At 48.4% G+C, this 13,336-nt stretch overlaps 1 protein-coding gene across 8 annotated transcripts in view; it reads right to left on the bottom strand.

Moving 5' to 3' along the window:
• Positions 1-13,336, bottom strand: part of FNIP2 (folliculin interacting protein 2) — a 128,740-nt gene that overhangs the window by 27,295 nt on the left and 88,109 nt on the right. For all 8 annotated transcript variants that reach the window (XR_014016410.1, XR_014016411.1, XR_014016412.1 and 5 more), the window contains 4 exons: positions 6,731-6,932; positions 6,346-6,434; positions 3,802-3,948; positions 3,514-3,683 (listed from right to left, as the gene is read on the bottom strand). Coding sequence is in view for 5 of the 8 variants with exons in the window: in XM_081241310.1 (XP_081097436.1) it covers positions 3,514-3,683; positions 3,802-3,948; positions 6,346-6,434; positions 6,731-6,932 (608 nt within the window). In the remaining 3 variants the exon portion in view is untranslated. The remainder of the gene's footprint in view (positions 1-3,513; positions 3,684-3,801; positions 3,949-6,345; positions 6,435-6,730; positions 6,933-13,336) is intronic.

Here is a 13,336-nt window from a genome sequence, read left to right as displayed (position 1 = left end):
GGTACAGTGCTGGTGTATACTGGGTGCAGTGTGGGTGTATACTGGGGGCAGTGCAGTGCCAGTGCACAGAGGGTGCAGTGCTGTGTACACAATCCCTCGAGGTGCTTGCTGGGCCTTTCCAGGCAGCTCAGTGGGCTGGCTGATCCCACCTCCCCAAGGTAAGGCTAAAGCCAGAGCCCTGAATACGTGACCAAACCAAATAATTTATCTTGGAAACTAGAATGATGAGATCTTCTTGAAGAATCCCAGGACAATAGGCCCTGGGGTGAAATTCCGGGATCTCTGAACAGAAAGTGCAAGTGAATCAATTCAAAACGGTTAATGAAATGGTCTGCTCAATACACACAGGCACCAAGAAGAATCAGTTTGATTAACAAGAAGAAAATCACTTGCTCATGAATAATGAATCTCATTTTTTTTCTATTACTTCACATGAAAATTCTACTGGAGAAAAATGTCCCATAACTTATATCCTGACACATTGATTAAAAGCTGGCTAATGAAGCATGAACATTTGGCTCAAAGGTGGAAGAAGAAAGGCAAACCTGTCAACGAACCATCAGTGCAGGCTCCTCATCACAAGTGTCTGTCCAGTGCCTATTAAAATTATTGCATGTAATAACACCTGACGATTACACTTGGTAAGTCGCACCTTCCATATTTTGATAATATTATTGACAATTAGAACAAAAAGCCAACACTTACTGACTGCAAGCACAGTGCTGAGTGTTTTACATGGATTGATCTCATTTACATATCTGTATAAGCAACCCTAAGTCAGAAAGCATTGCAGGAATAATCAGAATGTTGGAATAAATCAAAATGTGAAAAGATCCTAAATAAAGGAGAGGAGATGCATAGTTACCAGCTATAAATAAGAACTCAGGAAGTCGGACTCCATCTGGCGGGAGGAGGAGAGGCATCTGTTAGATAAGACTAATCACACTGTTAAGGTTTAAGACTGACGGAAAAGGGACAGCACGCATCAGAGGTGCCCCCCCCCCCAGAGAGGGTTTCCAGGGTAAGCCTCCTGAGAACAGGTAAAGGGCAGGACAGAAGTGATATCACACAATCCTCTCTATAAAAGGACTAGGTGGGGCTTCCCTGGTGGCGCAGTGGTTGAGAATCTGCCTGCCAGTGCGGGGGACACGGGTTCAAGCCCTGGTCCGGGAAGATCCCACATGCCGCGGAGCAACTAGGCCCGTGAGCCACAACTACTGAGCCTGCGCGTCTGGAGCCTGTGCTCCACAACAAAAGAGGCCGTGACAGTGAGAGGCCCGCGCACCGCGATGAAGAGTGGCCCCCGCTTGCCACAACTAGAGAAAGCCCTCGCACAGAAACGAAGACCCAACACAGCCAAAAATAAATTTTAAAAAAAAAGGGCTAGGTGAAGGCTTAGTAGAACGTTATCTCTGAGGCTTTTGCAACTGACTGAGAAACCATGCAAGATTTCAGAAAAACAACTCAGAACTGTAGTCTGATGTCAGCACAAGCACTTCTGTTTGAGTAAACTTTCTTGACTAAGAGCGTGTTACTGTTCCTTCCCGTGATCACAGCTGCCCATGGCTGCGGGGTGTCACGGCCACATCAGGAATTCATGAGACACTCTTGTTAAATCAGCCCCAGTGTTAATAAAGAAGACAAGATCTACATACCCAAAATCTGGCAAAAAAAAACACTTTGGAAAGTCCACTCAGAATGACAGTTTTTAGCAATGCATTTAACTTTTGGTGTTGTGCATTATAATAACTAAGTCACAAATGGGAAAAAGTAAACACAAAGAAGGCTATTAAAACACCACTGACAACAGTTTAACCTGTATGAAGCGGACAGCTGTGTATGGAAACAGTGCTGCTACTTCAGAGCCCAACTCCGCAGAACAACGCATCACTAAGATAACAGACTTACTGGACCCTGACCTTGAAGGCAACTTTTTCAGTCCAGGACTGATGAAGCTACTAATTTTAGAGTGGATGCCTTTGTTTTGCACGGGGATGATTTTACAAAATGAAGAAGAGCTTGCACAATGGCGTGAACAGACCGAACGCTCCGAACTGCACACTTAGAAATGGCTGAGATGATAAATGTTAGGGTCTGTGGCTGTTTTTTAACCACATTACCTCCCATATCTCATGACCCCGGGCAGAGGGAAAGACAGCTTTATTATCTGTGATACAGTGAAGACGCAGTACCAGGGTCAGAATGAGAGTCTAAGTAATTAACACGTGCAGAAAGCACCCAGGACAGTGCTTGGCGCACAGTGGCAGCTTTCACTATTACAACACACTGTTTCCTGAGGTTGCCGGGCTCTTCCCCGGTCTGCCGTTATTTTCTGGAAAATGCTGCCTTCTACCGATTCCTCAAGTGTGTCTTCCTTGAAGGCCCCCTCCCCCACACACCCCCTCCTGGTGCCTCCCCCATATCAACACCTGCAACAGCAGTGTCGGTAACAGGGGGCTTCACATACAAGCAGTGGAACTCCCACGGCAGCCATGAGCTGTCACCACCCATCTCACAGATGGAGAAGCGGAGGCACAGAGGGTTAGGGCACTTGCCCAGGAGGCTGGGATCTGGTCCAGCCGTCTGAGCACGTCGTCACCCTCTGCACTGCACTGTATCCCTCGTGGGCTCCTGCTCACCCCAGCAAAGGAGTGATCGGGGCGTTCTGAACACGGCCCTTCTCCTCCACCGGGCAGCAGGCTCCCCAAGGCTGAGCTGCGTGTCACCCGGGCCCTGGGTCCCGCAGAGGGACGTGGCCTGGGACACAGCGGCTGTGCAGGCCTGATGGGTCACTGCAGACTCGGCCGAGTGACAGGCCCTGGAGCGCGCCTCTCCTATCCCCGAGCCCTGGGCTCGCAAGCACACACTCCACGAGCAGCCACGCGGCACGTCAGGCCGCTGCGCCAGGCCTGAGCACAAAGCTTGGAGGAAGCAGCTAAGGGGGCAACGGAGAGAAAGGCAAGGGCTCTGACCTCAGCTCAAACTGAAAAGGCGGCAACATCCTACAGTGTGTTACTCTCTTTTTTGTCCGACTTTCTTCCTATCTGGCCCACCCTCTAGGGCGGTGGTCCTCAGCCAGGGGCCCTCCTGTCCCACTGGGGACACTGAGCATCGTCTGGAGACACTTTTCATCATCACAACTTCGGAAGAGGGGTTTTCACCGGCAGCTGGTGGACAGAGGCCACTGGTGCTGCTAAACATCCGACCAGGCACGGGGCGGTCCTCTTCCCCCCTACCCAACAAAGAATTTTCTGGCCCAAATGTCAACAGTGCCGAAGTTAAGGAGCCCCACTGGAGGAGCAGCCGCGGACCTATGTGGCTTTAAAGAGCAGAATGAGGCTCTGGCAGGGGGAGCAGAGGACGGGGGCTGCTTTACAGGTAGAATCTGTGGGCCAGTCCCCCGTTCCCTGCAGCCCAGTGACAACTGGGAATTGCCGGGCTGGATGGCGAATAGCAACGAAGAGGCTCCCGTTTTTCCTATTCTGTCCCACATGGTCTCTGAACGGTACTGACCCAGCTGCGCCCAGAGAGGATTGTACGGGTGTGTCTTGGCCAGCGTGTTGACCAGCTGAGAGGTGCGTTTCTCGGAGAAGGCTTTGATGGGAGGGTGGTCAACGGGCATGACGGTGGGCACCCAGGCCAGGTGGTAGGTTAAGACTGCGGTCAGCAAGGCAGCAAAAAACCTTGGAGAAACGGGAGAAAACACAACGGGGTGAGTCAATGCAGGAAGAGGCATGTCACCTACAGCGCGTACACCAGCCTCGGAACTGGCATTCAGGGCTCCAGAGCGCCGCCGCTTACTGGTTCTTGTTGATCTGCTCTATCAGGAGCGTAAATTCCTTGAGGAAGCGCTGGCACAGCTGCGTCTTCTCCAAGGTGCTGGACATCATGGCCAGCCACACGGGCTCAGCTATCCTCGGGACGGAGTACAAGCTCCAGATGGTCCCTCTACAGAAGAGAAGGTACATGGAACTGTCACAGATGTCACGGTGGATGATCTTTGTGTAAAGGAATCCAGAGGAAAACAGTCATCTGGATCTAGGTAGCCCCTAAGGCATCCAAAGCAGAATATAAAACAGGGGTCGGTAAACTAGGACACGATGCACAGGCCAAATCTGACCTTTTTTTTAAAAAATAAAGTTTTATTGGCACACAGCCATGCTCAATCATCTCCCTATTATCTGTCGCTGCGTTTGCACGACAGCAAAGCTGAGCAGCCGTGGGGCAGAGACCCTTTACAGGAAAGGTATACTAACCACTGATATAAAATAGTCGGCCTTAAAAAAACTTATTTGCATGATGCCTTGTGTCAGAATTTATGCCAATTTTCATAGGAAAAAAATAAAGGAAGAAAGAATGAACATGCTAGACTGAAAATGTGACCAGAGGGAACTCAAGTCCCCCAATTTCTGGTTAGTGCTTTCATTCTTTTGTTTGTTTGTTTTGTTTTGGTTTTTTTGCGATACGCGGGCCTCTCACTGTAGTGGCCTCTCCCCTTGCGGAGCACAGGCTCCGGACGTGCAGGCTCAGCGGACATGGCTCACGCGCCCAGCCGCTCCGCGGCATGTGGGATCTTCCCAGACCAGGGCACGAACCCGTGTCCCCTGCATTGGCAGGTGGACTCTCAACCACTGCGCCACCAGGGAAGCCCCAGTGCTTTCATTCTTTGAACCAAAGCACCCTATTCACTTTAGATGAAAAAAGAACACAAATAAAATGGCTCTTCTTCACCATATTATATACTAGATTGTTACATGGGCTAATGGAATCAAATTCTTAGAACTGTAAGCTGTTAGGGAAAGTGACGAGTCTGGCCATGTCACTTTACGGCTTAGGAAACTGGAGGTGTAAAGGAGTTCCTTGCGAGAGACACACACGCACTGAATGACAAGGTCCAGATCCGGATGAGAGCGCCTGGTGCCGGGGACTCTGCCCCAGGCCGCGTGGCTCGTGGCGGTCCTTCCAGGGAGCGCACCGACGGGCCTCGGATCTCCACGGGCACCTCTGCATCTAGGAGACACCCCCTCTTCCCGGATGGGGGTACACGAGGCATATTCTGGCCTGAGTTTCCGGCCGTGTGCATCAAAGAGCCGGGACACACAGGATCCTGCCCTGGCACAAGGCAGACCACCTGCTGAGCAGCCAGCAGTGACAAGTGACAGCTACGTGGACCTGGGCTTCGCTTACTGACACCAAGGTTTCCAAACGCTAACATGTGATCCTGTCGCTGTTTCTGGAGCGGCAGGTCGCTGAGGTAAGGATGAGACCCGTCTATCCACAGTGAGGCCTCAGGTCCTGTCCTTCCAGATTCTGGACCTTCTATTAAATGAGTGTCCAGACCCTCCAGCACAAGCCAGCTTCGAGCCTGACCACAGCCCGCCCGGCGCTGCCCACACAAACCATAGAAGGTTCGCTAGTCACCACACTGCCATCGAAACACACAGCTTCACACTATTTCTCAAATGTGCGACTTGGGTCTGAATGATCCCCAGATAAGGACTAACGTGCTACTTGAGTACTTTACACATAACCCAGGGTTCAACTAAGGCTGGGTGGGGATTTTGCTCCAAGCAGCATTAGAGTTCACCAGCCTCTACCTTAAGCGTCACAAAAACGTTCTAACATTCTAAGAATCGTAAACATTTTTATCCCTGGGCTACAGAGGAACGGTTGGACTCTTAATTAGTTCGTGACAGCTCTGAAGTGCGATTCCATCCCGCACCCAGAAACTGGCCCTAAGAAGCACTGCAACAGCCCCACTCAGCATGGTGACCGTGGATCCCAGGTACAGCTCAGACACGAGGGGCAAGACCTCCAGAAAACCGGTCTCCGGGGTACAAAGGTCAACAGTTAGGAACTGACAGTGAGGACACGCTAGGGTGACCATACAATTTAATGTCCTGACCAGGACACCCACGGGGAGACACCGGGTGTACACAGGGCTGTCACGGCCAACTGGAGTGTAACCTCCCTGGCGTGCATACTCTCCCCACTTATGCTGTGGACAAGCATCTCAACCTCCAGTTTCCACATCTGTAAAATGGGCTAAGAGTGCTTACTCTTAGGGCTTTTGGGAGATGACACGAGATGTATGAATATTAGTTTTCTCCATTCCGTCACATCAGGGACCTTCTATCTGGCAGTCGTGAGGATTACTCAGTGCTGGTGGCTTAAACTTTGTGCTCCACTGGGCCTTAGCTTCAAAGGAAGGAGCTGCTAAAATGACTAATAACTGCCAGCCCCCAACATTCCCGAGTTGTGGTCTCCACGCATCCCGAGATCCAAGGCCGCTGCTACCGCTGCTCGCCAATTTCCCGTCGGGTTTGCCAAACCTTGCCAGTTTACCTGAACTCCCCCAGAGCCTCCATCAGACGGCTGACATAAAACTGGACGCGGAGACTTGACTCCGCTATCTTCCTGCAGGAGATCATGGCCTTCAGTGGAAAGAGAACAAGCCACATTACATGGAGAAATTCCTTCGTAACCATATACTGGGCTTTATTAATAAGAGACGATGTTAGAGCCCACACTCAAGCTAGTCACGACCGAGGTCGTCGGGGGCAGTAATTCCCTTTCCCAAAGCAATCAGGATCCGGTACCTGACATCAGTGTGCCTAGGGAACTTTCTACCACTGCTGCAGCCAATCTACATGCCCTGGGAAAGCGATCCGGTACAGAGACCCCCTCAACCCTTACAGCCCCATGTGACAATGGACTGCATTCTCAGTACCTTTTCAATTGCACTCTTCAGCCTGTTCATGTGAGACTCAAACAGGGGGAAATGAGAAAAAAAGAAGTCCTGGAAGTTCCTCTGGGCTTCCTCCTTCTCGCACAGGGAAAAGATGAGGCTTATGGCGATCTTCTTCCTCCGAGCTATGGCCGGGTTGGAACTGCAGGTTTCTTCGGCCAAGCTGAACGTCTCATCCGTTGACCTGGAAGGAGAAGGGGTTTCAGGAGTCACCCTCCATCAGTGAACCACACCGAGGACGAACCGCAAAGCCAGGGCGACACCCTGGCGGCCGATCCGGGCATGCGGTCCTAACTCAGAGTGTGTCTACCGCCAGGTCATCCTCCTGCATCAGACTCCGTCGTGAAAATGAAAACCTCCGCTTGACACTCAGTGTCAGCCTAACACAAAAGGAAACTTAAGTGAGAACTGAAAGTAATTTCAAACGTCCTCTTGTTAGACTCTTAGTCCTTTTCCCTTGGACTGTGTTACATCAGATTGGCCGCATTTAGGAAGGGGTGTGAAGCATCCGTTGGCTCAAAACACAGGCCCTTTGCTTTGGCTGCTAGATACCGATGGATAAGAACATCTGAGGAGAGATGGTCCTCTGTGGTATTCTGTGTGACCCGGGCATCACGTTTGGACCTTTACTAGTAGCTGAGGCTTACTTTCCCAAGGTTATTAAAACCGTTAGATGAAGTTACTCCTATGAATGCTGAGATTAAGCCATGCGACTGGGGATACTCTCTGGGAAACCCCCCGAGCAGAAAGACCCACCTCTCTTTTGCTACAGTCAGATCCTCGACCACCTTAAGATTCTTTGCAGAGACTCTGTTTTTAGGATAAGAGAAGCCAATAAACTCTGAATATGTATTCAATTTGTCGTAAGGGGTAAGCCTCACAAATACGGCCAATCCATATCTCTACTTTAACTAGTCTGAAAAACCAGCATGTGACCACATAGCTGCTAACGGCAAGAGTGAAAAAAAGTTTTTGAATTAGTTTGTTTTTTTCTACAAAGACAACAAAGCAAAGGACATCACACTGCAAATGAAAGCGCCTAGCCTGGCACATGGTAGGCGTGCAGGGAGCCTTCTCTTTCTCACGGGCTTCACCATTCAGCCTTGTCTGTCACCAAGCTTGGGACACCACCCCCTTTACTACAAACTACACCCGAACGGTCACGTCTGCTCACGGGGCTTGAGGCAGCCAGCCTCCTTCTTTAACTTGTTCTGTAGCGCTCTGCTCACAGCCTGTAATGTTCCCGTGATTTCCAACATACCCACGTCTTAAAAACATACACACATCAGAAGTTTGATGGTCAGGAAAGCTATCTTATTTTTAAAGGAAAGGAGAAGACATCGTGCTCTAACCTCAGAGGGATATGTCACTGTTTTGCTCGACTTGAAGCAAGATCCGGGAGACTTGGGTGTGGCTGGTAAATCAGTAAAAGTCCTCGCCGACAGACATGGCAGAGGAAGGACATGGTTTCCAGATGCTCGTGTAAATGCTGCCCGTTAAAATAAACCAGCAATTGCTTTCTCCAAGAAATCCCTAGATCCTAATCATCTGCTCATCAGAAATTCTCGAGACGCTCTTACCATGTTACTTAATTTCAAACAATGCTCCCTCTTCTTTTCCAGAGTACTCGCCCTATAACTTTGTTTTTCTGCACCAGTTTACTCCTATTCTGTAGAGGAAATTCTGAGCTTATGTTACACCAATTCTTTCTTACAACACTTCTTCATTATCTCCTATTTCCCCCCTTTTGCAAAAGTAAAATGACTACATCAGTCCACTCATCTTTGGCCAATGTGGTCCTTAATAATCAGATTGCAGTGACCACTGAGCCCTCTGCAGATGTGTGTCAGCTTCAGCTCCACCCTAGAAACAGTCACCAACTGCACCTAGCACAGCAGACGGGGCCGTCTGCTGAATTTCTGAAAAACACCCGCAGCTTTTTTTTTTTTTTTTTTTTTTTTTTTGCGGTACGTGGGCCTCTCACTGTTGTGGCCTCTCCCCTTGCGGAGCACAGGCTCCGGACGCGCAGGCTCAGCGGCCATGGCTCACGGGCCCAGTCACTCCGCGGCATGTGGGATCTTCCCGGAGCGGGGCACGAACCCGTGTCCCCTGCATCGGCAGGCGGACTCTCAACCACTGCGCCACCAGGGAAGCCCCACCCACAGCTTTAATAGCATGCGTGGCTCTTACTCGCTTCCCTATGTCTCTCTGCTGAATTCTAAAGCAACTGAGCTTCATTCAATCTGTCGTCTTGGATCAACCACACAAACTGGAATAAATCAGGTCATGCGGTGTTTGTAAATATACTTTTAAGATCAATCTACAATGAAAGCATGTTTCAGAATGTCTTAAAAAATTTAAGTATGCACACAAATACTTCAGCCTAGCTTTACCCTCAAGGCAACAGGTAAGATACACAGACCATTCTGCAAAGGTGAAAACTGGGGCAGAGTGACTGACCAACTTGCTTCAGAACAGAAAGCTTTTCAGTGACCGCGCTGGAGTCACAGCCCAGGGAGTCTGTCTGCTAGCCCTGGCTCGTTGCTCGGACACTGGGAATGACCAGGGGCTCTGGCGCCACATCTGATCCATCCACTGGGGGGGATGGGCTGGGAGCAATCACCCCAGCTGACAGGCCTTCAAGTCAAGGGAAGACCATGCTACACACTGGATTTTTTAAATAGAATTTTGTTGACACATGAATGAGCATTTACATACACTGTAAATACTTCAAGATCCTAAATAAAGCAAATACTGTGACTGTTTAAATACATCTCAGTGACCTGTAATTGGCCTCAGGACTGCCCAGTCTGACTGGTTACGTCAGCTCTGAATGTAGGCGGAATCTATGGGTTATGTTGGAACATATGAAATCGCCATTTCTGCAGGTCAAGGAACATCTCATCAGAGACTCTTTCTGGTTATTCATTTTACAATTCCGGGCCAAAGCCCTTCTGGGACGTCATACCTGCTTCTTTAGGGTTTCACCAGCTGCACTAAGGGGGGAATCCGCAGCTTCTCTCCTCCATGGACAGCACCTCTGCGCCAGCGGGTAAACTGCCCCCGGACGACGCTCCCCACCCGCTGGTCGCTCCCCACGTGGCACGGGGGTCAGCGAGCAACCAACCGTAAAACTGTGAAGATACTCCCTGGTCACCCTGCACTCCCTCAGGAACCAGGTCTCTGAGTGCTGTGACTTCCTCTCAAAGCCGGAGGCAATCGCATCCCTGGTACCCAGTGTTCTCCGGCCCCGCGTCAGAAACTAATCCCCTCCCACACACCTGCCACAGGGGAGAGACGGGCGGCGACCCCGGTAATCAAAGGGTCTTCGCGGGCACAGTGACCGAAGCTGAGCGCCCGCGGCTCTTCCATCCTGGGCGTCAGGCAAGGGCGAGTCCAGGACCAACGGCTCACAGCCTGCGTCCCCCGCCTTGCGGGGCTGCTCTCAGGAGGGCCCAGGCTCGCGGTGACATTCTCCGGGTGCTATCTTGATTCTTAACCATGTCACCTTTAACTTGCGCTCTGTAAGTGAAGTCTGATGGGGTGATGACGCATGGGCGTGGGCAGGGCAGACGCCAGGCAGCCGAGCGCACGGCGGGTGGGGGGGTTCGGAAGCTGGGTGGCTGGCCTGGGGTCTGGCACACACCCAGGAGCCCAGAACCAAGGCGGTGCCACAAGGCCCCAAGGCTGGGACCTGGGCCCAGATGGGCGGCAGCGGCAGAGGGCACGGCCATGGGAGGGGGGAAGGGCTGGCGCAAGGCCTGGACCAAGGGGGAGGCAGCCTGTCTGTCCGTCATCAGAACCGGCCCTGTGGAGTCTGCACAACACTTAGCTCTTCATCCTGAGCCCCAGGGCAGTAAACTATCACAAAGTAAGAGCCTACAGTGCACAATGCAATAAAGTACATCAGGGAGTTATTAGAATCCTTTAGAGAGTTTGTTAACATCTCGTTTTGAAAACTGCAGCAACATTGCAAAGCAAATACCCACAGGCACAGAAACAGAAATTGAATGTAGAGATTGCTGCATTGGATAGAAAATACCCACAACTGTCATATGAAGCTTCAGAAGAAGAAATTATTAGGAATGAAGCTCATTTTAAAATTAAATTTCCGTATAATTGACGATGTAGTGACACAATGCGTAAACAGGCATTCTGAATTATATGCAGCCCATGAAGACACCTGCAGTTTCTTGTAAGACCTCTATAAGTCACAGGAAATGGCAGGGGAAACATTAAAATAACCGTGTACAAAGATACATTTAAAATTCAATTCAGACTTACACAAAATGGATGTGTGTGAAGAACTGAGTCTTTAGCAAAACTGTTCCGTAAGAATCGTCTGATCCAGATGTACTGAAATTTATGTGTTTTTCTTTCTTTTTTTTTAACATCTTTATTGCAGTCTAACTGCTTTACAATGCTGCTGTATAACAAAGTGAATCAGCTGTATGTATACATATATCCCCATATCCCCTCTCTCTTGCGTCTCCCTCCCACCCTCCCTATCCCACCCTCCCTATCCCACCTCTCTAGGTGATCACAAAGCACCGAGCTGATCTCCCTGTGCTATGTGGCTGTTTCCCACTAGCTATCTATTTTACATCTGGTAGTGTATATATGTCCATGCCACTCTCTCACTTCGTCCCAGATTACTCTTTTCCCTCACAGTGTCCCCAAGTCCACTCTCTATGTCTGTGCCTTTATTCCTGGCCTGCTCCCAGGTTCTTCAGAACTTTTTTTTTTTTTTTAAGATTCCACATATATGTGTTAGCATACGGTATTTGTTTTTCTCTTTCTGACTTACTTCACTCTGTATGACAGACTTAGGTCCATCCACCTTGCGACAAATAACTCAATTTCGTTTCTTTTTATGGCTGAGTAATATTCCATTGTATATATGTGCCACATCTTCTTTATCCATTCATCTGTCGATGGACACTTAGGATGCTTCCATGTCCTGGCTATTGTAAACAGAGCTGCAGTGAACACTGTGGTACATGACTCTTTTTGAATTATGGTTTTCTCCGGGTATATGCCCAGTAGTGGGATTTCTGGGTCATATGGTAGTTCTATTTGTAGTTTTTTAAGGAACCTCCCTACTGTTCTCCATGGTGGCTGTACCAATTTACATTCCCACCAGCAGTGCAAGAGTGTTCCCTTTTCTCCACACCCACTCCAGCATTTATTGTTTGTAGACTTTTTGATGATGGCCATTCTGACTGGTGTGAGATGATATCTCATTGTAGTTTTGATTTGCATTTCTCTAATTATTAATGATGTTGACCATCCTTTCAAGTGTTTGGTGGCAATCCGTATATCTTCTTGGGAGAAATGTCTGTTTAGGTCTTCTGCCCATTGTTGGATTGGATTGTTTGTTTTTTTGATATTGAGCTGCATGAGCTGCTTGTATATTTTGGAGATTAATCCTTTGTCAGTTGCTTCATTTGCAAATATTTTCTCCCATTCTGAGGGTTGTCTTTTCGTCTTGTTTATGGTTTCCTTTGCTGTGCAAAAGCTCTGAAGTTTCATTAGGTCCCATTTGTTTATTTTTGTTTTTATTTCCATTTCTCTAGGAGGTGGGTCAAAAAGGATCTTGCTGTGATTTATGTCATATAGCGTTCTGCTTATGTTTTTCTCTAAGAGTTTTATAGTGTCTGGCCTTACATTTAGGTCTTTAATCCATATTGAGGTTTTGTGTACGGTGTTAGGGAGTGTTCTAATTTCATTCTTTTACATGTAGCTGTCCATTTTTGCCAGCACCACTTATTGAAGAGCCTGTCTTTTCTCCATTGTATACTCTTGCCTCCTTTATCAAAGATAAGGTGACCATATATGCGTGGGTTTATCTCTGGACTTTCTATCCTGTTCCATTGACCTATCTTTCTGTTTTTGTGCCAGTATCATACTGTCTTGATTACTGTAGCTTTGTAGTATTGTCTGAAGTCAGGGAGTCTGATTCCTCCAGCTCCGTTTTCCTTCCTCAAGATTGCTTTGGCTCTTCGGGGTCTTTTGTCTTTCCACACATAGTGTGAAATTTTTTGCTCTAGTTCTGTGAAAAATGCCATTGGTAGTTTGACAGGGATTGCATTGAATCTGTAGATTGCTTTGGGTAGTAGAGTCATTTTCACAATGTTGATTTTCCCAATCCAAGAGCATCGTATATCTCTCCATCTGTTTGTATCATCTTTAATTTCTTTCATCAGTGTCTTATAGTTTTCTGCATACAGGTCTTTTGTCTCCTTAGGTAGGTTTATTCCTAGGTATTTTATTATCTTTGTTGCTGTGGTAAATGGGAGCGTTTCCTTAATTTCTCTTTCAGATTTTTCATCATTAGTAAATAGGAATGCAAGAGATTTTTGTGCATTAATTTTGTATCCTGCAACTTTACCAAATTCGTTGATTAGCTCTAGTAGTTTTCTGGTAGCATCTTTAGGATTCTCTATGTATAGTATCATGTCATCTGCAAACAATGACAGCTTTACTTCTTCTTTTCCAATTTGGATTCCTTTTATTTCCTTTTCTTCTCTGATTGCTGTGGCTAAAACTTCCAAAACTATGTTGAATAAGAGTGGTGAGAGTGGGCAA

The sequence above is a fragment of the Mesoplodon bidens genome, assembly GCF_964165515.1.
Source record: "Mesoplodon bidens genome assembly, chromosome: 1".
NCBI lineage: Eukaryota > Metazoa > Chordata > Mammalia > Artiodactyla > Ziphiidae > Mesoplodon > Mesoplodon bidens.
Note: the sequence above shows the minus strand (reverse complement) of the source record. Positions and strands in the feature narration are given on the sequence as shown.